Source organism: Salarias fasciatus, chromosome 19, assembly GCF_902148845.1.
Source record: "Salarias fasciatus chromosome 19, fSalaFa1.1, whole genome shotgun sequence".
NCBI classification, from domain to species: Eukaryota; Metazoa; Chordata; class Actinopteri; order Blenniiformes; family Blenniidae; genus Salarias; species Salarias fasciatus.
In genome coordinates, this window is record NC_043763.1 from 20,433,975 (window position 1) to 20,456,443 (window position 22,469).

The 22,469-nt window shown below is 44.5% G+C and overlaps 2 protein-coding genes and 1 long non-coding RNA gene across 9 annotated transcripts in view; 2 read left to right on the plus strand and 1 right to left on the minus strand.

Annotated features, from left to right (window-relative positions):
• Positions 1–22,469, plus strand: part of LOC115406966 (uncharacterized) — a 153,982-nt gene that overhangs the window by 79,074 nt on the left and 52,439 nt on the right. The window lies entirely within an intron of this gene.
• Positions 68–7,825, plus strand: rtn4ip1 (reticulon 4 interacting protein 1). Of its 5 annotated transcripts, none has more exons than XM_030117261.1 (11): positions 68–589; positions 1,469–1,620; positions 3,341–3,409; positions 3,576–3,700; positions 4,001–4,049; positions 4,198–4,358; positions 4,448–4,631; positions 4,762–4,850; positions 4,929–5,008; positions 6,999–7,091; positions 7,167–7,825. In XM_030117261.1, the coding sequence occupies exons 1-11, from the start codon at positions 319–321 to the stop codon at positions 7,394–7,396; spliced, it is 1,503 nt and encodes a 500-aa protein (XP_029973121.1). In that variant the 5' UTR covers positions 68–318; the 3' UTR covers positions 7,397–7,825. The 5 variants fall into 5 exon arrangements, 4 of the variants coding, with proteins under 4 accessions (XP_029973121.1, XP_029973123.1, XP_029973124.1 ...); XM_030117263.1 differs by having other exon boundaries at positions 4,198–4,334; XR_003933583.1 differs by lacking the exons at positions 4,762–4,850; positions 7,167–7,825 and having other exon boundaries at positions 6,999–7,021.
• Positions 8,032–22,469, minus strand: part of crybg1a (crystallin beta-gamma domain containing 1a) — a 54,966-nt gene continuing 40,528 nt past the window's right edge. For 2 of the 3 annotated variants that reach the window (XM_030117251.1, XM_030117253.1), the window contains 19 exons: positions 15,884–21,411; positions 15,177–15,215; positions 14,981–15,099; positions 14,476–14,653; positions 14,067–14,206; positions 13,597–13,723; positions 13,481–13,516; positions 12,853–13,010; positions 12,536–12,662; positions 12,310–12,455; positions 11,144–11,270; positions 11,030–11,059; positions 10,796–10,908; positions 10,571–10,703; positions 10,343–10,482; positions 10,119–10,242; positions 9,843–10,001; positions 8,798–8,960; positions 8,032–8,612 (listed from right to left, as the gene is read on the minus strand). In XM_030117251.1, the coding sequence (XP_029973111.1) occupies positions 8,524–8,612; positions 8,798–8,960; positions 9,843–10,001; positions 10,119–10,242; positions 10,343–10,482; positions 10,571–10,703; positions 10,796–10,908; positions 11,030–11,059; positions 11,144–11,270; positions 12,310–12,455; positions 12,536–12,662; positions 12,853–13,010; positions 13,481–13,516; positions 13,597–13,723; positions 14,067–14,206; positions 14,476–14,653; positions 14,981–15,099; positions 15,177–15,215; positions 15,884–21,411 (7,676 nt within the window). In that variant the 3' untranslated portion in view covers positions 8,032–8,523. The remainder of the gene's footprint in view (positions 8,613–8,797; positions 8,961–9,842; positions 10,002–10,118; positions 10,243–10,342; positions 10,483–10,570; positions 10,704–10,795; positions 10,909–11,029; positions 11,060–11,143; positions 11,271–12,309; positions 12,456–12,535; positions 12,663–12,852; positions 13,011–13,480; positions 13,517–13,596; positions 13,724–14,066; positions 14,207–14,475; positions 14,654–14,980; positions 15,100–15,176; positions 15,216–15,883; positions 21,412–22,469) is intronic. The other variant, XM_030117252.1, reaches the window with a different exon arrangement.

Genomic DNA, 22,469 nt, shown 5'->3' on the forward strand with positions numbered 1-22,469 from the left:
ACAACGTCGTCTGTGATTGGACGGCGCTTTAAGAAGACGCGCTCTGATTGGCCGAGACGCCGGTGGAGGAGGAAGCGACATGTTTCGGAAGAGAAGGACATCGCTTTGAGACAACTTTGGGGATTTTATTTTAATTAACCTAAACTGCTGTTGCTCTCACGAAAAAAAGATGTTTATTATGAGAAGGTAGTGGCTGCTTGTGTCAGACTTTAACTGCTTCCCGTCATTTGGCTGCAGTTCATGCTGCCCTGTCTGTCGGGCACTGAAAACACTGATAGCTCATTCATAGTTGTGGACATTTTTGTAAGGCTTTAAAATATGAACTTTGCAAGGCGTTTAGTGTGCAGAAAGGGGGTCTTTCATCTTAGTAAATTACATGTGGTTTCACGGCCTGGGAACCAGAGGAGACAGCTCCGGACCTCCAGCAGGTCCATGACTGTCATGCCTGCCTGGGTCATTGATAAATATGGCAGCAATGATGTGTTGAGGTTTACTAGAAATGCAAGTTTTCCCACGATCAATTACCCCAATGAGGTTATTATCAAGGTGTTTGCTGCAGGACTGAACCCACTTGATGTCGGCATGAGAGGTGAGTGCATGTGATTTAACTCTTAAAAACACCATTATGGTCTATCTACATTTGTTAAAGTGCATTAATGACTAAAATATGAATTATTTAATCACTTGCAGCTTAAGACTTCTCTAAACTGGATAAAAATCCGATTGGAGTTGTGTAAATAAACTGGTTACTTGCCATTTAGTGCAACATTAACTCTTTAGACTGCTAAATCAAGTAGCTACAAATTGTCACTTTGTTAAATGGATTTATAAATGTACACTACTAAGATCAAATACCAGCAAAGCATACACTTGGTGTAGTTTTCAAAAAGACAACAAAAAATCCCAAGAACATATGGATCAGGACAAACTAGAAAACTCTGAAATGAAAGATTTTGACTGAACATGCATACAAAATAGTAGTAGTGATAAATCATCTGTCATGTGTCCATGCAGATGATGAAAATAATTCAAAACTAGTGTATTAAGACTTGCTCCTTAAGACTTTTTTATTAAATTTTTATTGCAAAATCATTATTATTCAGTGTACTGTTTTTGTTTTTTTTTTTGTATTCAGCTGCTTTCATTTATTATTTGCACAAATCATCCCACGTCTGCACAACATCACCTGGGGCTTGTTTATTTTCTCTCTCTGTGCGATTGTGGTCTGTTTGACTCCTCATGGCCTCAGTAGGGTGTCGATGGGTGTTAGGTTGACCAACATTAATCATCAACTTCAGTCATAGATGTATCTGATTATAGGTCTGTAGTGATGTAGCCAGAAATACTTGAGGTTTTGGAAGGAAAAATACTTGGTTGTGTATCATGGATGCATAAATATTAAAGCTTGTTTCTACAATAAGACGTTTGTGTTTTATTACTTAAGTTCTTGAACCTCTCTTCCTGCCAGCTGGCTACGGTTCAGCAACGATGTCCATGCAGCGAGACCCTCTGGGGATGAACCAGTCCGGCAGCGAGTTTCCGCTCATCCTGGGCCGGGACGTGTCCGGGGTCGTCATGGAGTGCGGCCTGGACGTGAAGTACTTCAGGGAGAGAGATGAGGTACAGAATGCTTTCAAGCAGATGAGTGTTGAGTGCACAATCAGGACATGAAATCAACTAACAAAACACTGTGGAGCATGCAAATGTGTTTCTAAATCATCCTTTTATGCAGCAGTCTGGTTCCATGAAAATGAATATTATGAGATAAAATCTCACCGCTGAGTGCATGTGTTTTTGTATTGTGTGTTTCCTCGCAGTATTGATGTACGATAATGAATCGTGACTCATCTAATCTGAACTCTTGCACTGTGATGATAGCTTACATCTTCAATGATGACGTGAGTTACTTTAAGCTCAGTTAAACATTCTGCAGACAGCTGGGAAATGGATCAGTAATTGCTTGTAATTTGACACCAGCCTCATTGTCCTGCTTGCTGCTGGAGATAATGACAATATAAAGAAAAGCATTTGACAAGCAGAGGAGATCTAAATATGAAATTACCATCTTAATATAAGATAAATACTTTTTTTTGTGTATTTTTTGAGATGTCACTAAATTGTTAAAATGCATCAACCTGTGCTGATTCCTGATCCTACACAGCGGGAGCAGTGACAGCACATCATGGTACACACACACACACACACACACACACACCGGGTGGTGCGATAGAGTGGGAGTGTTTTTTTTGGCTGATGTTGGGCTGAGTAATGCCAGCAGAGCTTCACCACCGCAGCGTGGATTACCTGCATCACCTATTCCTGGCCCCAGTTTGCTTTGTCACAACCATCCATCTTCCAGATTTCTGCACCGTCACCTCGGCCTGGCTCTGAAAAACATCGTGACGACAGTCTCCTCCATGTCTCGGTTCATATGAGCTCCTGCTACAACCTGCAGGCTGGAAAATTCCTCTTTACTACCAACAAGGATTCAACTCATTTTAAACACTTTCTTACGGTTTGATTACTTAAACTTCATAATAAAGCAAAACACATTGATTAAAAATAATGAACTGAACACTGATTTGATTTAAATTAGCTTTCTTTTCACCACATTTTGCCACAAAGTAACAATTTTGGGAGCTTATATCAGATATGGATGAGTAAATTATCGTCATCTAACACAGCAGCTGACAACAAACGGATGAAGCAGGTGTCAGATTAGCAGCACAAGATGTTAAATGATTGCCGATGTAGCATTGTCCTAGTGAGACTTCCTGGGAGTGGCCTTTAAAGAGACAGAAGCTTGGAGACCACACAGAGTTATCGGTAATCATAAATAGTAGTGATTAAAACATGGTCTGTAACCCTGATCAGTTTTTCTATCCTGGCTCCATGCCCTGCTGTCTTGCAGTCGGCATCATGAGTCATGTGTGTTTGTTCGAGGTCTTTAGTGTCTTTTACTATGTTTAGAGTGGGAACGTGTTGCGGTGATCCCGGATTAGTAAATCCCCTGCTAGCAGTTTGACTGTGCTGACGCTAAGTAAAGAAACTGCTCCGTCACCTGACAAGGCTCCAAGGCTCACTGGGTGAAAGCTGTCATTTATAGTTTGTTTTGAGTTGACACAGGAAAAAAAAAAAAAAAAAAAATCATATTTTCATGTAATATTTCTGCACAAACTCCAAATAGGTGTTGGTTGGTGTAAAAAGCAAATTGATTTTATACTTTGTGAAGATATATTCAGCTACAGCCATGACACACTGGGTGACAGTGCTACAACCTCACTCTTATCAATCAGAAATGTGTGTGTACGCTCCTTTATGTGCTGTGTGTCTCCCTCAGGTGTGGGCGGCCATCCCACCATGGAAGCAGGGCAGCTTGGCTGAGTTTGTGGTACTCAGCGCCAACGAGGTTTGTTATTTTTAATCCAAACAAAGATTTGATTGACTTCATATTGTTAAGTTCAGCATTTTCCAGATTGAGTCTTTTGGTAAACCCTGCAGAACGTTTTCCCCTTTCAGAGCTGGAGACTGTTGAATTATGTGTGTGTGTGTGTGTGTGTGTGTGTGACCCTCAGATTTCCCTCAAACCAAAGTCGCTGAGCCACACGGAGGCGGCGGCTCTCCCCTACGTGGCCGCCACCGCCTGGTCTGCACTGGTCAACACCGGCGGACTGAACAAAGACAACTGCACCAACAAGCGGTGAGAGACGCTGCCGTGCCGACACACACACACACACACACACACACACGCGGTTACACAACGTCCACCCGTTAATCCACGTCCGTCCCAGAGGAGCGGCCCGTCGCTGATACACTCCGTTCTTCCTCCTGAGCCTCTTTTAGCGCCGCTTCGTAACGAGCCCCTTGTTTGGCAGAGCCGCTTCACACCGCGGTGATCCTGACGCACACGAGCCTGGAGTGGCTTCGGCGTGGATCCTAATGAGACACACTGTGTAGAAATACTGCCACATGGTCTCTCTCTCTCTCTCTGGTTCCACAGGGTCTTGATTCTGGGGGGGTCCGGCGGTGTGGGAACATTCGCCATACAGGTATAACGTTCCCCAGTGGAGGGAAATTAGGGGCAAGAGAAAGAGCAAAGTGCAAAGACATGAAAGATATTAGTGTGATCTACCTAAATGTTTGGATTTCTCAGCATTTTCTCATCATGCTGCCATGTTTTTCATGGTCTGCGTCCAGATGCTGAAGGCGTGGGGCGCCCACGTCACTGTCTCCTGCTCCCTGAACGCCGAGCGCTTTGTGAGGGAGCTCGGGGCCGACCACACGGTGGACTACACCGCGGGGCCGGTGGAGGAGCCCCTCAGGGCCCTGCAGAAGTACGAGAGTCCCACAGCTTCAGTGTGCGAAGCCCTTTCCCCTCCTCACCGCTCTCTCCTCTCACCCTATCACGCTCGGTCACTCCCGCGCTCGTGTCTCTCGCCCGCCGCAGGTTTGACCTGATCCTGGATAACGTCGGGGGCGACACGGAGCGCTGGGCGCTGGCTCTGCTTAAACCCTGGAGCGGTGCCAAGTATGTCACGCTGGTCACGCCCTTCCTACAGAACACGGACCGGCTGGGGCTGGCCGACGGCATGATGAAGACGGCCGTGACGGTGGGGAGCAAAGCCCTCAAGGTGAGTTTGGCACACCTGCTGGAAAACACGGTGGAGGCACCATCATGCTGACAGGGCTGCGGTGGAACATCAACAAAGCCTTTTCCTGTTTCCTCTTTATATCTTGGGCTTTTTCTCAAATCGGCATCAGATTCACGATTTTCCTTCTAGAAGGAATTCCAGATACAAACCACCTGTAGAGGTACTTCAAAACATCTCGGATTCCAGAACTTCTCATCGGTATTTTTTTCACGATAAACATGTGGAAGAGACGAGTGTCTGAGTGGAAATGACTCAGACTGAAGTTTCTGTTTATAGCACAGCTGGTAAATACTGCAGATACTCATGTGTGACGAGGCGACAGGGCTTGTCACGTCGGCCCTCGGACTCAAACCAAGGTGGGTAAAATTCAGCATCAATAGCTCTGACACACACACACACACACACACACTCACCCACATTTGAGGAAGCAGCGCCCGACTTGCTGTGGTGAAGGCCGTGCCGAGCAAAGTTTGCATGCAGCGTTTCACTTCCGTGCATCACTTTTACCACCTTTTCCACTCGGCGCCGCGCCGCACGACCGCAGCCTGCACGACCCTCCAGCGCGACGCACCGCCAGGCGCAGTGGTCCCCCTCGCTCTCTGGAAACCCCCCAGCATTATAAAACCCAAAACCTGGTGCCAGAGCATCGGAGTGAAGCCGGAGGACATGCAGGAATATGAAACCTTAATGATCCAGAGAGACGGTTTTTTTCCTCTCTTTCCATCAAATTAAAATTTAACATGTTTCACTTTTAAAATGAAAGTTTCATGTATATTTTGGATATACTGTACATAACAAAAAAATCATTCATGAAGTTTCCATAATATTTTCATTAAATTTTCAACTGTTTTTGGACCTGATTTCAGAAGTTTTGCTTTTTTTTTTTTTTTTTTTTAAGACAACTTTGACATTTTTAGCCATTTTGGCACATTTTTCCCTCATTCATTGTCCTTTAAGTAATTCAAGTCATTTTTTTTTTCTCCCCATGTTGTTTGATTTTTTTTAAAAGTCCTTTTTGGAAAAGACTTCTGTGTAAATCAGCTAAAAGTCATCCAACTGTGTCCGTAGGATTCAGTGAGAGCTTCAGGAAGCCACGGCAGAAGGTCCAGGGAGCCACATGTGGTTGCAGGCTGTTGCCGTACTTACGGTTGATTCGCATGTTTAAGCGACACACTTGCAGATCCAGATCACTCTGGTTTCAGTTACGAGTAAACTCTGAAACAGGATGTTGGTGAAACTGATGTGGGAAGCGTTTGAGTCAAAAGTTTCAGAAGGTTTTTACTTAAAGTGTTCAAGAGAGCGGAGAAACTCCGGCCAGACTGAGAGAAAAGGAGTCGGAGTATAACAGAAACTTCCCTTCAACCAGTGAGAGACACGCACCGCGACAAATTCAAGTTTTCTGCAGCTTAATGAAGCTCCCACGTCTCATACATTAAGAGAGACGATCACACACTCAACTCTAAATTCACGTTGTTTCATGTTAGGATCAAAACAAAGTCGTCACTTTGAACGATGTCCTGTTGGTTGACGTCTCCTTCCTCTTCTGTCGCCTGTTGCTTTATTAAATTCTTTTGTCCAAATACTACGTCAAACTCGTTTTAGCTGTGGAGTCACACTCGGCAATATTTCATCTCAACAGGGCCCCACTGGGCCAGCAAATTCAAAATTTGCCCTAAGTTTTATACGAAAGATTGAATGTAGTTTATTTTCAATAAAATCTGTCATGAACAACTTGATGTTTTCTTTAAAACATTCTGAAATCCTCGGGATTTAGCTTTGATATGAATACTTTTTTCACTACAAACGGTGCGATCAGCAGTGGACAAATCCCAGCGGCCAGACTTGGCCCACGGGCCACATGTTTAACACCCCTGCTTTATGACAGCTTGGTTAGAACCACAGATTGAATGAAGCCTGGACTCCTTAAACCCCATGAACATAATTTAGAGTTTATATCACTCTTCATCAGGGGCGAGGAGTTAACTTCTACTAAACTCATTCTGCTCGTGGAGGAACAGTCTTTACCTGGACTTATATTTAGCTCAATGTAAATATAACTTTCAAAAAATATATATTGTTTTATTGACTACTGTTGTTGGGATGTGCAGATGGTTTGATGGTCTTTGTCTCCATCTAGTGGTTGATGGGTTTTACTGCAACTTTTTTTTTTTTGCCCTGACTTAGACCAGAGGTCAGTATCTGTCTCTGGAATTGTTTTGCACATCAGGTGATGTTTTAAAAACAGTCAAGAGACATTAGTGGCTCCGAATTTAGACGTTTCAAAAGTTTGTCAACAGAAAGTGCAAACTGAAGACGTTCTCACCGCGTAGCTCTGTTTCCCCGCAGCACCTGATGAACGGAGTCCACTACCGCTGGGGATTCTTCGCGCCCAGCGGCCCGGCGCTGGACGAGGTCCGAGACATGGTGGACGCCGGCCAGGTGGGAATCGAACATGTGTCCGTGGCATGTGGGGAAAAGCGTTCCTTGTGTCTGACTCTGTTCCCCCCCTGACAGATCCGGCCGGTGGTGGAGGAGACGTTCAGCTTCTCGCAGGTGCCAGCGGCCATGGAGAAGGTGGAGAAGGGTCACGCTCGAGGGAAAACGGTGGTGCAGGTCGGCCAGGGAGGAGACGACTTGTAGCACCGAGCCGCTGCACGCCTGCATTTGTACATAAGACTGTTGGACTAAAGAACGGACACGCTGGGATTCATGGGAATAAAAACACTTTTGAATGTATTTGCTGAAGCAACCAAAGATCCTGACTGAGATTTTTTTTCCTTTCTGTTCGGCCTCTTCGGACCTTTTTAACTGATTTTTTTTGTTTTGTTGCCATTTTAACTGTTTGGCCTGTTTTTGCTCCATTCATGACATTTTGACCACTCTTTTCTTTCTTTTTTTTTTAAATTTAATAGCTTCAGAATTTTTTTTTACAATTTTAGCCTGGAGAGTCTTTTTGAAAATAAGCCAGGTGTGGAAACACTGAGCTGCACTGTGAGCATAAAGCGAATCATATTTGAGGCCTTTTGTTCTCCCTCCGTTCGGCAGCTGCACACACTCCCTCACAGACGGCGAGCGCAGAGCTGCAGATGGATCTGATGACCTCCAGCTGTGCTCGGTGTCACGTTCTTCACTTTCCTTTGTCCTCGATAACTTAGAAAATAAAGATCCTGATGTGAAAATCAGATTCATTTCTCTACAAAAGTGCTGCAGATTTTTCATTATTTACATAAAAATGTTCCTTGTAAAATCATTATTTAACTGCAAGAAATAGTTCTAAAACTGGAGATTGTCACTCTCACTACATTTTCTTTCTCTGTTTCTACAACCCGCCTCCGATGACATTAATCCTGCTATTCTATTCACAGATGAACCACAGACATGATAAATAACCACAAGGTGTCATGTTTTACTCTGCAACAGTTGTCTTACAGCTGATATTTACATAAACTCAACAAGAGGGCAGCATGGTTATGGTCTTAAAGTGTAAACTTAATCTGTACACAGCATAGCAGTGAAAGTCCAGTTTGTGTCAAAAAACAAACTTAATTCCTAAAAAACATATCAAAACTTTACAGTAGATCTATGTGATGTACAAGAGGCACGTCAGACTTCATATCTCTGCTCCCGGTTTACATTCAGACGGCGAGAAAACGCACCGTGGGAGAGTTTATCAGTGTCGTACCGGAGGAGGAGAAAGGCATGCAGCATTGAAACAGGGCCCCGACTCTTTCTACGTGCAGCGAAAACATTTCACTAAAACATCTCAGTGAGTGAAAGATGTTGGTCCAGTCAACAAGAGTAAACAAACAAACAGAAGTGTGCGAGAGCCACGGGAAGCGACGAAGGCAGTCATGAGTCAGAGCTCGTCCGGTCAGAGGATCTCCACCGTCCACTTCTGGTTCAGCTTCCTGTCGTCCAGCGTGTTGAGGATGATCTGATTCTTGTCGTACTGCAGACCCCCTGAAACACAGACGCAATCTGTCAATATTTACAGAAAATAAAGAAGTTTCAATGAACTGAACTGATCTCCAATAAGCTGAAAATAAATTCTAAAATCAGTTATGACCTCCGCTTTATAGTTCCTTGACATTAGAATCAAACAGTCTTTCTGTCTCCTGCCGGTCGACAGAGCGAGGCAGTCTGACCTTTGACCTCCAGGACCAGATCCGGTTGGTTGTGGCAGCGCACCACGCCGTCGGGGCTGATGTCCCACAGCTGGTTCTCTTTGCCCCGCTCCGGAGAGACGCACAGTCGGCCGCCGGCCATCATCATGCCGCCCGCCGTTTCCAGGCAGCAGTCCTCCACCAGCTGCAGGGAGAAAGACAGCGGCGCAACGCCGGCCGGGACAATCATCAAAGTGACGAAAATGACTCAGGATTTTACAATTTATAGAGGAAAAATAATATTAAACAGAATGCAAATGGTTAGAAACTCTTTCACAGTCATGTTTTTCATAAATAACTGCCTCTAAAACTACAGAATTTCCTGCAAAAAACAAACAGTTTTCAGAAAAGTGATATTAAGTTATAGTCACTTAAATATAAAACTTCTGCTTCTTACATCTTTAAGTTTTGCACTAGTATTTTCACAATTCTCAATCTCTCATTTTTTCAAAAGGAATAAATATTGGTTATGACTTTTCTCCACTAGAGGGAGCTCAAGTAACAGTAGTTTCATACAGTTCAACTGAATGAAATTCAACATTCAGTGATGTCAGTAAAATTCAAGCCTATGATAGTGTTACAAACTGAAAAACTGTGCCGTGATCCGAGGATAGCTGAAAGGAAAATACCTCAATAATATTAAAGAATCATCCGGCACAAAACCAGAGATGAATGTTAAAAATAAGGTAAAATATGATTTAAATTGTGTTCACGGAGCCACCTAATGAACATTCCTGCCTGGTTTGTAAATCACTATGAGGTTCTGGTTCAAGCCTTCGTCTTTCCTGCCTCATTAGAGGAGCAGTGAAACATCCTGCTGACAGACAACAGACAGACGCTCTTTGTTTGGATGAGAGACGCCAGTCGGGATCGGGACTTCCTGTTTCCCGATGGGGCCACCGCGACTGGAATTGTTTGAGCCTCTGGGTGGAAAGTAGGTGACGGTTCTGCACACGGCTCCCTCTCATTGTTCGCTTTCCTCACTCACTACGATCAGGAAGTGAGAGCTCAGAAAATAGCGCGGTACCTTGCAGGTGATCTCTCCGTCCCGGTAGAGCCACACCTGCTCCGCGCCGCCCGTGTTCTCCACCGCCTGAACCCTCATCAGCTTGATGTCGTCCAGCGTTCCCGTCAGGGACATCAGACATCCCGTCTCCCTGCTCCGCAGGTGGAAGTACGCCTGCTTCTGTTGGACGAGGAACGTGAAAAATGTGGCGTTCTTTCAGTGCGGCGTCTGGTTTGTGTTTTTAACTGTGTGTTTCATTCAAAAACATGGAGAATGTGTGTTTTTCTGCGTCCAGACCTGCAGCAGAGGACGGAGGGATCCTATCCGCCGCCAGCCGCTGCGTCTGGACAGATCGGTCACGTCGCCCGGTCGGAGCAGCAGCTGTCTTCCTCTGTAGTTACTGCCTTCATACAACACCCACCTGCGGTCACACGCAGCCTCAGTCAGTTTCATTCCCATCGCAACCTGCGGCTGCAGCTGCAGCGGTTTGGTTAAAGGTTAGAGTGCGTTCTGTGACGTACGTTCCTCCCTCCACCAGCAGGGAGCGCGCTCCAGTGTCCACGCCGGCCAGATGCAGATTCGCCACGCCGCTGGTCAGCACGGCCCTCCGGCCTCTGCAGCCCTCTTTGGCGAAGACGCTGACGGAGGGGAGCGAGAAATCCTGAGGAGGAGACAGAGACGCTTCATCCATCTTCACCGCTTTGAGAAGATTTACTTTATTAATAAACACACGGAGAAAAAAGACTCACATGTCCGGCAGTCTGGATGGACCGGATGTTGGTGTCGGAGGACGGGAAGCCCATGGCCTCCGTGTTGGGGTACTCTCCCTCCTCCAGGATGAACACACTCTCTGTGAACTGGGCTCCTTCATAGGCCAGCCAGCTGGCAAACACACAAACACACGTTTCTGAAATGCAGTCAAACGCGGAAGAAGGAAACACTGCAGCACTGCAGGCGGCGACGCTTCCTGTTACCTGCCAGCCAGCACTTTGCAGGACCGGGGCGTGAAGTCCTCCTCCAGAGCGTCCACACCGTCCTCCAGAGCCACCAGCCTCCCCTGGAAGTCCGGCTCAGAGTACAGATGGACCTGCAACCAACATCCAGACCATTAAAATACTGTTTGTGTTTCTGCCAGCAGAAGCAGAGAGAGACCAGAGCGGGAACGGGGAGAGGACAGACATCCGTCACAGAAGATGAAGAGACGATACCTTGAATTTCGTTGTTCCCACCAGCATGTCCTGCACAACAAAGAAGAAGCAGGTGTAAACGGAAGCGGACAGATCTCTCAGGTGGACTCTCGAGTCAAATGGATGGGTTCTCACGTGGAAGACGGGCTGTATGGACGAGATCTTGAAGTTGCGGGCTCCCCAGTCCTCGGGGTTTGCGTACATGCCCTTCTCCAAGACGTACAGCTCCCCGCTGAACCCGGGCTTTTCAAACGCCACCCACCTGCGAACCACAAATACACTTCACTTCACACTCAGCAGCTCTAAAGCACTTATCACCGTCCAACTGAAACAGTCAAAGACCACAAACACACCGAGATACAGACACTAAACACACTAGATAAGGGGATTTATGGGAACTTTTCTCTTTGCAGACAGATTCCACATGCAGGACCTACTAAAATATCTACTTTGGTACCCACTGTTCCTTTCTACATTGTTAGTTTTGAAATATATCTGGGAATCATCAATGTTATTACACTATTGTTGGAAAAAACTTATGAGTGGGCAACAGCACAAAAACATTTTGTTCCCACGCTCCACAAGGTGGAATGAAGATGGAAAAAGCGCATGATCAGCATAATCATGCCAACTTCCACAATGTGTGTAAAACAATCATTGAGACTTTCTAAAAGCTCCACAGCAGTACCTCCACCGTGTCCCGAGCTCCTCCACTGTGAACAGTAACGATGATCAACAGCGCCTCTGGAGCTGGTTCCTTCTTGTGTTTGTTTTAGTCTGTTTAGAAATCTTTTGGCTTGTACTCCGTCCAAACTGTTGTTTTTAAATCAAACTTGTCAGATTGCAGCTGGGTTTGTTTTAATCTGATCAAACTTGACAGCGCTGACACACCCTGTGAGCGGTGCCGAGCGCGTGGTGCAAACAGTGTGGTGTTGGGTAAAGGTGGGTCCAGGAATCAAAGAAGGTGCCATCGAGATCTAGTTTTTTTTGTTGTTTTTTAAAATCTTTTTATGACGATTTACAATGTTGAAGAACCTCATCTTTTAAAAGTGTGCAGCATTTTGAGATCGTCTTCTACTTGTTGCACTTCTGCAGATCTTCATGTATTTCAATGAGATTGTGTGTTTTTTTTTTTAAATATATCATTTCAGTGTCACATGAGATACAGTTTCACAAGTCACACTTCATGCTGCAGACCTGCACACAGGCGTGTGTGTTTCTTTATGCCATAACAGAAGAGTGAGTCACGTCTGTAAGGTGAGAAGCACACGCCCAGCGAGCAGAGGGACCGTTTGACTCACACTCCGCCGCCGACGCTGACAGACTGGGTTTTCACGCCGTGGCCGGTGGCGTCCATGTCCACGACGGGGCCCAGCAGGTCGGCGCAGAGGCCCCGCTCGTTGAAGTCCTTCTCGCTGAACACTTTAATGTGAGGCGAAAGGTAATCCTGAGGGGGATGAGAAGGTTAATTCATTGTTGACCTCTTTTCTAAAAAACAGGAAGCTGCTGCTTTTAAGTGAGTCTTACAGCGAGTACAGGCCGAAGCGAGCGCAGTCCGTCCTCCGATCCGCCCCACTCACTGCAGTGAGGATACTCGCCCTCCTCCAGGATGTACTGCTGCCCTTCAAACTCCGCCTCCTGATAGCCCACCCAGCTACAAAACATAATCCAAAACAAATAATCAATAACTGGTCTCTGTTTGGAAGACTTGATAGATTTTTTTCAGACCACATATTGTAGTTTTTATGTAATTAAGGGCATGTCCAGAATACAAGAGAATATATATTTCAATAAAACAATTAACCATTCCATCCTGTATTTCAATCATGTATCCGTTAACTCACAGGCCGCCGAGGATCTTCATGGAGCCGACAGCAGGAAGCGTCGTCCTCTTGGCTTCGGGTTCGCCTCTTTCTTTTTCTTCCAGCCGCTGCAAGCTGCAGACGCCACAGTCCACCTCGATGCACTCGCCTTCAAAGTTGGGCTTCTCGAACACTAGAGCCTGCATGAAAGAGCATCGCCAAGCATTTCAACCTCTGCTGTAAAGAAATACTGAGGACCATCTCATGGGGATGACTTCAACACGTGTCCTCACTGAGTGTCAGGTGTGTATATTTTGATCCATTACAGCTCAGAGGTAGAATTCCTCTCATACCACTGACTGCAGTACGGAACAGGACTACATATCTTGTTGTCACTTCTATCGATCTTTCAGAGGCTGCAGGCTGGAAGCAAACCTCAGGCACGCAGTGGAAAGTGCTCTGACACGCTCTCGACCCTTTCTGTGACCCTTTACAGTATTTACAGTATCCGTCTACTTCAGGTTTTCATAAACACATTTTATTTTCATTGCATCTGAAGCAAGAACATTGTATCATTTTTTTCTTTTATTTGAGTGAAAACCTGGCGGATGAAAACACCACCTGTTTATCTAGTTCCAGCAGAAATTAGTGGATGTAAAGCAGAACAAACCTTGACTTCGTTGGGATGCTCCACTCGAATTGCTCCCTGGAAAGGAGACACGTGGCGTCAGACTGACAAACGATGGCACAAACACGCCATGGAGCCGTATGTTTGTTTGACCCTACCATTCGGAGGGGTCTGAGAGACCCAACGAAGGGCTCGGGGAAGCCCCAGGTCTCGGGGCAGGGGTACTCCCCCACCTCCAGCACTCCCACGAATCCATCGAATCCCGGGTCGGAGTAAACCAGCCAGCTGCAGACACACAGCACCGGGTGAAAACATGAGATGGAGAAGTGAAGGTGAAATCGTAAAGCAAACCCACATCATCCAAAAGATAATGACACTAATAATTAGGGCACTTATGTGAGCCAGAAAGAAAAAAAAAGTGAGCAACAAAGCACCAAAAATCCGCCCAGCTCAAACTACGACAACCACAAGCTCTGACAAGTCTGCGGCATGCGAGCCTTCACAGACTCACGGAACCTTCAGGAAACCTCAGACGACAAATTAAACTGAAACCAAAAATCAAACAGACACTATCTGGAAAACAAAAACCACATTTTCACATATTCTTCTGACACACAGCTGGACTTACACTCCCGAGTGGACCTTGATGGAGCCGGTGGTCTGAGGGATTCCGTAGGAGGCGATCTCGACGGTGTCGTCGCAGAAAGACGACACGCGGCCCAGACCGTTGACCTCCGTGAACAGGTCGATCTGCGGAAGGCTGTAGTCCTGGAAAACACATAACAGGAGGGAGAACTACGCTGTCAGAGTGAGGGAAAAAAAAACAGTCTGTCACTTTATAGCAGTTAATGAGATTATCAAATAAAAAATATTGTTGAAAACAAACTTTTTTATGCACTTTTTCACAAGTTAGTAAAAACAGACATTTTCTTTTATATAAAACCCGTAAATCTTTGGACAAATCTGGAATGACTGAATAAAAATGTAGGGGTCATATAGGGTAAATATCAGAAGTCAGACAGATCAGGTAAACTTACCCGTACTGCTAGCCGAATAGAACCGATGACCATGGGTGCAGTCGGGACAGGTTGGCCCATCTCATCCAGGGTAGTCGGCCCCCCCTCGTCTGCCCACATGTTCACGATGTGCTCCATGGGTCCTTCCTCCAGCGCGATGATGCGGCCCTGGAAGCCCGGTTTCTCATAGAGGAGCCAGCTGTGAGGACACAATACGATGACATGTGGAAAAGTTACCCAACTGAAAGTTACAAAGCCAATATCCCGGATTAAGAATAAAGTGCACATTTTCAGACAATGAGGGTAAAGGTCTGGGGCTGCTGGATCGGAGAGATTATAATGCTGATCAACTGTGAATTCAGGAAAGTTTTTTTGTTCTTTATTCAACAGAAGTAAAAAACAGCCTCCAACAAGTTTAACTAACAATAGTGTGTGTGACTAAAGCCAATATGTTCTGACCACCCAGAAAAAAAGGCTCTCAAATAACTTCAATTGGCGAAGATTCCAATAATATGCGGAAACATACCATCCTCTAATGATTCTGACTGATATGACGGGGGACAGCTTCATGCCGGTGGCGTCTTCTACGTCGTGGTGCAGTTCAAAAGCCTCTCCTCCAAACTGTGCGTGCTCAAACAGGACAATCTAGATCAAGAAATAAAATATTACTGCAATGATGTGTCACCGCCATGCAAACTGCCACAGACCTGCGAGACATTTACCTTTCCAGGCCGCTTGTGGAATCCTCTTACTACTGGCACCTGTGAGACAAAGTTAGAAACACAGGACCATGAGAACATGCTGGAAATGTAACTTCAGATCAAAGTATCATTTAGATAACTTTAGTCCGTCACAATTTTGCCCGAACACCAACACATGGTGTATGAACCATGTGATACATGAACAGTTCTCTGTACATTATTCTTTTTTGTTTCATACTGATGAACTGGTGGAATGTAAAGTGCATGTACTACTGTTGGAACAAGCTGTTGGATTAGTAAGATGGAAAAGTTACTGTTCTGACTAAGAGACACAGAACAGAACACTTCTTGTTCTTCAGGACTGTGTTCATTTTAATATACACGCTTTTGCATAAATCTGCTTGATTTGCATTGAAGAAAACGATCCTTTCACAGCAGGGCGGACATGCTTCTGTTGAGCTGAGCAAATAAACAAAACATAAAAAGTCCCTGTGTCAAACATCAAAGCGAGGACACTTTTTCTCCTGTCCCGACTTGCAAATGAGTCACGTACACATTGCAACAGGATCACAAACAAAAGTACAGGATGTGAAAGTGGGACACGTGTCACCATGGAGACCAAAACTTGCCAAATATCAGCGGTATGCCTGCTGAGCTGGTGAAAACTCAGCTGGGTTTAAGGAATCAGTGAAAGTTCATGAGAAACCATGGTTGAATAATCTGCCTACCTTTGTCTCAGAGGTGGAAAGTCCATTGTGAGAGTTTGGCAGCCGGCTGCTGGTGGTCAAAGGCCGTCCTGCTGTGTTCTTCAGACCAGCACTCACATCTGTTGCTGCAGAGTCCTGCTCTGCAGCAGGGCCCTCCTGAGAATCCAGCTCAGTTTTAGTCATCAGTGCAGAGTCCGTGGAGGTGTCTGTGTCCCTCTTGTTCTCCTTGAGGTACTTCTCTAAATGATCAGGCAGCTTTATCTCGGAGAACGTGGGTAGAGGCGGAGGGGAGGAGGGGCCACGTGCTGACTCACCAGCTGCACCCGCACCACCTCCCGTGGGATTTGCACCATCGACACCTTCTTTATTTACTCCCTGCTTCTCGGGCGCGGGTGTTTTTTGCTGTTGGTCAGATGAAAGTGCGTTGTTTGTAACGTCTATTTTTGTGTTCCTGCTGGCCCGGCGGGGGGTCAGCAAGCTGGAGAGGATGGACATCCTTCCAAGCCGGGATGTCGGTTTTTCAGGCTCTCCCTCGTCTTTCTGCGTCTCGTCTTTGCTCTCATTTTTCACTCCACCGTTTTCTTCTTGTCCTACAAGGGTTTCTATTAGGGGGGCATCGTCTTCTGATTGTTTTTTCTCACTTAGGGAAGAAACGTCTCTACCTTTCCGTTTGATTACTGTGGCTGGTAAAAGATCCATAAAATTCCTGCCATTTTTCCTCAAACCGAACTGGAATTCTTCAGGATCGAAGGTTTTCTCGAAGTGATCCTCCCGAATAGACGGCATGGTAAAAGGTGGCAAACGGGACCTTTTAAGAATTCGCCTCCTCATGGGCAGTGAGAAGGGCTTTCCTCCCTCCTTGATGTTCTTCATGAAATCCTCAACGTCAAGCTCGAGCGAATCATTCTGACCAGCTGAAGCTTTGATCTTCCGTTTCTGCTCCTTTTTCGCTTTAGGAGGCAACGTCTTACGATGCCCTTCCAGATCGAGCCAGCTCGATGGAGAGTCTGTCTTTAGCTGAAGAGGTGGAACTGATGGTTTTGATATGGTAGGAAGCGATAGGCTGCCACCAAGTGTTGACTTTGAAGGTTTTTCCTTTTCTGTGCCTGTCTGCTGTCCTTGTTTCAAACTAGCTTCAGCTTCATCTGTCTTTGTTTTTTCTTGACTCTCTTTATCACTTGCCTTTGCATCAGTACTGACAGATATCTTATCTGAAGCCTCGGGGGGAATTTCTGTTTTATCTGATACAACAGATTCAGGTTCTTTCTTGGCCTCTATCTCTGAAGTCAGTAAGTCCTTGTCCTTTATCACTTTGGTCTCGACTTTAACATCTTCACTGTCATTCTTTTCTTCTTTAATTTGAGTCTTATTAGCTTCAGATGACGAAACAACTGGTTTTTCAGCTGTTTTGTGGTCTTCTGTTTTCTTATTTTGAGCTGTTTCTGTCTCACTTTCTTGCTCCTCTTTGATTCTTATGGACTGATCCGTGTTTTTCTCCATCTGTATTGATGAATCATTGGTTTCAGTCCTTTCTTTAGTGTCTTCCTGATTCTGCTTTGTGTCAGTTTTCAATGATTTCGATTCTGCTGGTTTCTTTTCATCTGGTTTGGCAACATTTAAATCTGTGTCATTCATCACATCACTTTCAAATGAATCTTTAATGACATTCTTTTTGTCTTTAATTGGAGCTTTATTAGTTTCAGATGACGAAACAATTGGTTTTTCAACTGTTTTGTCATGTTTTGTTTTCTTATTTTGAGCTGTTTCTGTCTCACTTTCCTGCTCGTCTTTTATTCTTATGGACTGATCCGTGTTTTTCTCCATCGGTATTGATGATTCTTTGGTTTCAATCCTTTCTTCAGTGCCTTCCTGATTCTGCTTTGAGTCAGTTTTCAATGATTTCGATTCTACTGGTTTCTTTTCATCTGGTTTGGTAACATTTAAATCTGTGTCATTAACCACACCACTTTCAGATGAATCTTTAATGACATTCTTTTCTTCTTCAATTGGAGCTTTATTAGTTTCAGATGATGAAACAGTTGTTTTTTCAGCTGTTTTGTCGTCTTCTGTGTTCTTATTTTGAGCTGTTTCTGTCTTACTTTCCTGCTCCTCTTTGATTCTTATGGACTGATCCGTGTTTTTCTCCATCGGTATTGATGATTCTTTGGTTTCAGTCCTTTCTTTAGTGTCTTCCTGATTCTGCTGTGAGTCAGTTTTCAATGATTTCGATTCTACTGGTTTCTTTTCATCTGGTTTGGTAACATTTAAATCTGTGTCATTAACCACACCACTTTCAGATGAATCTTTAATGACAGTGTTCTCCTCAGTATTTTGACATGTTGCATCCACTTCTTTCCCCACTACAGTCTTCTCTTCACCTTCAGGTCTTAATGGCTCATTTTTCTCCTCTGATTTCTCATTAGAACCTTGAATTCCTGTTGGTTTGTCTTGTTCTGGTGTCGTTAGACCCTCTGATTTTTCACTAATTGCAGATTTCTCCTCTTGCTGTGTAACAGCTTCAACCACTGCTTCTGTACTTGGTGTCTCATTAACCAATGTCTTTGCTGATTTATCTTTGGTCTCAGCTTTCTCTTCACTGCTCTCAGGGCTTTGTGACCTGGTTCCTTCACCCTCGTTCTTCTCTGTGGTGATTACATCTGTTTTGGTACTAACTTCAGCCTGATCGTTATATTCACTAACACTGCATGTCGATGTAGTAGAAGTTTTGGTGTCCAAACTGTCTACTAATGAATCTTTGTTTTCAGATTTTTCTTTGGTATCGGTATCGGGAGAAGTGCTCACAGAGCTGTGCTCATGAGTTGCATCTGTGTTTTGACTTTCCACTGTCTTTTCTTTCACCTCCTTTCTTGCCTTCTCTGGTTCGTGTTCTAATTCATCTTTTACACATTTGGAATCTGTAGCTTCGTCTTGCTCTGGTTTTCTTACACCCTCATCTTTGTCTCTGACATCTGTGGGTTTCTCATCTTGCTGGGTGACCACTTCCTGACTAGCCTTTACACTTGCTGTCTCTTTCTCAACCCCACCCGCTGGTGCTTCGTTGGTTTCAGGCTTCAGATCTTTTGCGTCCAGGTCCTGTTTTTGGACTGAATTTGGCTGTTTGTTTTCCTGTGTTTTTGTGATGTCCACATCTTGTTCGCCTTTCAATAACTGCTCCTGTTGTTCGCTCACTGCACTATTAGCATTTATAGAGGCGTTTTCAGTCTCTGACGATGACTCTTCCATTTCAGTCTCCTCTTTTGTTTTCGTTTTTCCTTCTGCTTCTTTGACATCCTGAGTTTCGTGAGTTACAGTTTTTATCTCTTGAGGTTGGTTTTCCACTGTATCCTTATTGTCTTCTGCTCTCACTGCTTCTGGAGTCTGTTCTGGACTGGATATCGTATCATCAGATTTGCTTTTCTGAGGTTTTATCTTCCCATCTTGACTATCAGTGATGGACACCTGACCGTTTTGGTTATTAACTTCACTATTTGGTGTCTCGTTCACCACACTCTCTAATGACGATTTCTTGGCTTCGATCTTTTCTTTGGTGTCAGCAGTGGTTACAGAGGGCAGCTCTTCAGTGTTCTCTGTTTTTTGGTTCTCCTGAGTTTCTTCTTGTGTTTTCTGTTTTGATTTGTCTGGCTCTGTTACGGTGGATATACTTACATCCTGATTTTGACCAGCAGCAGTAACAGTAACAGCAGCAGCAGCAGCAGCAGCAGCAGCAGACGCAGACTTTTGGTCTGGCTGAGTGACAACTTCACTATTAGCAACAGCATTTTCACTCACCGATGCTTCCACTGAATCTTTTGCTTCCATGTCTTCTTTAAAGCTCTCAGCACTGTGAGGTAGAGTAACAGCGGCTGCTACTTCTTGAGGTGTATCCTCAGGTAAAATGAGGCTTTCTGACATCTTCTCTGAGTCTTCCTGTGGATCACATGTCCCAGCCGGTGTTTTAGACTCCACTAAAGTTTTTTCTGTTTCAGTTTCCTCACCCCTTTTCACAGCAGTGGGAGAACTCCTGTTCTCCTTGTCTGGGGCATCAGATTCAGAAGTCTTGTTTGATTCAGTCTCCTCTGGTTTACCTTCGTCTCTCAGCGGCTCGTCTTCGGTTTGAAGTAGTTTGGATTCATCTCCCGCCGCTGATGTCTTGATATTCTGCTCTTCTCCTTCCGACTTCTCGCTACAGCTCGCTGCATTTCCTGTCACATTGGCTGTAGTTTCATTTTGTGGTTCCTTTTTCGATTCAGGAAGCAAACGTTCCTCCTCTGGTGCGTGTCCGTGTTCCTCTGAATTCGTAATGCCTTCCTTTGTTGTTCTCTCGGGTATTATGCCCTCGAGCTCCTCTTTGCAACGGTCCTGTGAGTCGGTGCTGTTCACTGCTGCATCTATAAGCATCTTTTCATTTGGTTTGGAGTCGCTACCCTCTCTTTCAGATTTTCCTGCCAGTAAAAGAGCCTCTTTGTCTGCACCGTTTTCAACATTCTTGGGCATTTCAGAAACAGCCAAAGTCTGTGTCTGACTGTCCAAAGCTTCTGCTGGCTCTCCGCCAACCTCCTCTGTATTTTTCTCCTCTGCTTCAAGATCCTTTACTAAATCCTCTCTGTCCTTTTCATTTGTTGTTAGATCCTTGGAAAACTCCTTCTGCTGCCCTGCGCTGGCATCGTTGGGTTGACCTGGGGCTGCAGTGACAATGTCTTTGTGTACATTTTCTGGCTCAGGATCTGGGTCTTTTGAGGCCAGTTTATCAGGAAGAGTGCTTGAGGTAATCTCTTCTTTGGAATTGAGTGCAATTATTTCCTTAACACCGTCCTGCTCAGATTGGGCCATTCTGTCACTCTGAACGTCGCCGCCCACAACAGGTTTGGCTGACATATCAGTTACATCCTGAGCCAGCGCTGTTGAATCTGCCTCTTTAAGCTCCGTTAAATCTGGTTTTATGTTACTTGTTGGCTTTGGTTCAGCTTTTTCTTTTAATGAAGGGGAGGTTTTTGGTGGTAACTCTGTTTTCTGCCCTATTTTATTGGCAAGCACATTCCCCAGTATAATTTTAGCTATTGTTTTTTTGGCTTCATGCTGTGCTTGATCAGCCGAAGCATTTTGTGGATCAGTAACTTGTGACTTGGTCGAGCTGCCAACCTCACTGACAGGCAGTTCCACACATCCTGAGTCTGTGACTTCCACTTCCCCTGTAATAACCGCAGCTCTGCTTTGGGATGGCTGTGTTTTGGAAAGTTGATTTGTATCACTGGTTTTGCTCTTCTCCGATTCCTTCATGTCTTTTTCTTTCTCAGTGGGGGACTGTTGAGATTTTCTGGCTTTTAATTTGGTGGGACTTCTCTGACCTCTTGGAAGCTTGCTCACAGCCAATGGCGTCTCAGTCGAGTCCTTTACAGGGGATTTGAGGTTCTGCTTGGCACTTTCAGTCTGTTTGGGAAACCTAAAAAGTTTTGTTTTTTCTTGCATGGTGGGAGATTTGACTTCACTGTCCTCATGGCTGATGATTCCTTTAAATAGATGTTTGATAGACTTCGCAGCTGTCAGCCTTCCTGTTGGCGACACACAAACACAAAAACAGCTTTACTATAAGACAGTGTGTGAAGGTCACAAACGTCACATGCTCATTCGACTGATAAAAAATAAAAAACTGTCAGAAGAACAGAAGTTAAATTTGTTGATCTAATTTGTTGATAAAATTATCTTCTGAACGGATCTGAAACCTTTAGTTGAATCTTTGTTGTGGAGTATCTACTATCAAAGCTACTGAACCAAGTTTTCTTACTCTGTGACTGAAGATAACTCAGTAATTTATTCATTTGTAGTGTTTGTGAGTGATTTTGAATTTTTTTTTTAACTAGTGTTATTTTTTATCAGCAAAAAGGCATTCCGTATGGATATAGAGCAGTTTAATCGTCTGCTTCAGCTGGTAGCTTCTTACATCTCTGTGAGATGATCACCCCAAATTTCTGACACTGCACAGCACCAGGTAGGACCACATTCACTCTCCGCCCCAGCAGTGTGACAAATGTGGGTTTTACAGTAGTAATATTGTATCATTAAATAACAATTCTAATTGTATTCTGGCAATAATACGGATATCTATTTTTAGGGATGTGTGGAAATCAGTTTCAAAATAAGACATCCAAGAAGTTACAGTTGATATATAGTTGCTACTGCCGTTTTATTCAGTCAGTGTCATCTGTTGTTTTGTTCTGCTCAGTTTTAGTTTACAAGCAAGACACACACACACAAACACACAGACACACATACATGTTATTGTTGTGAATTGTATTCATGCTCTTTCTTTCTCTGTAAGTCAGTCATGTTCTGCTATGTTATTTATTTTCTTTAAATGTATGAGAGTGTAGCAACAGGTTTGGTTGGTAAAATAAATGTATTAAGCAGAGCATTTTCCATGTCTGAAATTGGAGTATTGCTGAGTTTATAAGGTAACAATATAATATAATAGTATGAAAACCATGTTTGTTTTGAGAAATGGGTCCAACTAAAAGAAAAATGTGGTTTTGTCTCTACACTATATTAGGAAATCAAACTATACTGATTAGACATAAATAGCCATGGGTTATTCTGACTGAAATAAGGCCGA

Bases quoted from the DNA above. Each gene is read 5' to 3' on its own strand.
- rtn4ip1 (XM_030117261.1), top strand. From the start codon at position 319: ATGAACTTTGCAAGGCGTTTAGTGTGCAGAAAGGGGGTCTTTCATCTT. The intron at 4,050-4,197 runs GTATAACGTTCC...GTCTGCGTCCAG, and splicing joins TGGGAACATTCGCCATACAG to ATGCTGAAGGCGTGGGGCGC. The intron at 4,359-4,447 runs GTGCGAAGCCCT...CGCCCGCCGCAG, and splicing joins GAGAGTCCCACAGCTTCAGT to GTTTGACCTGATCCTGGATA.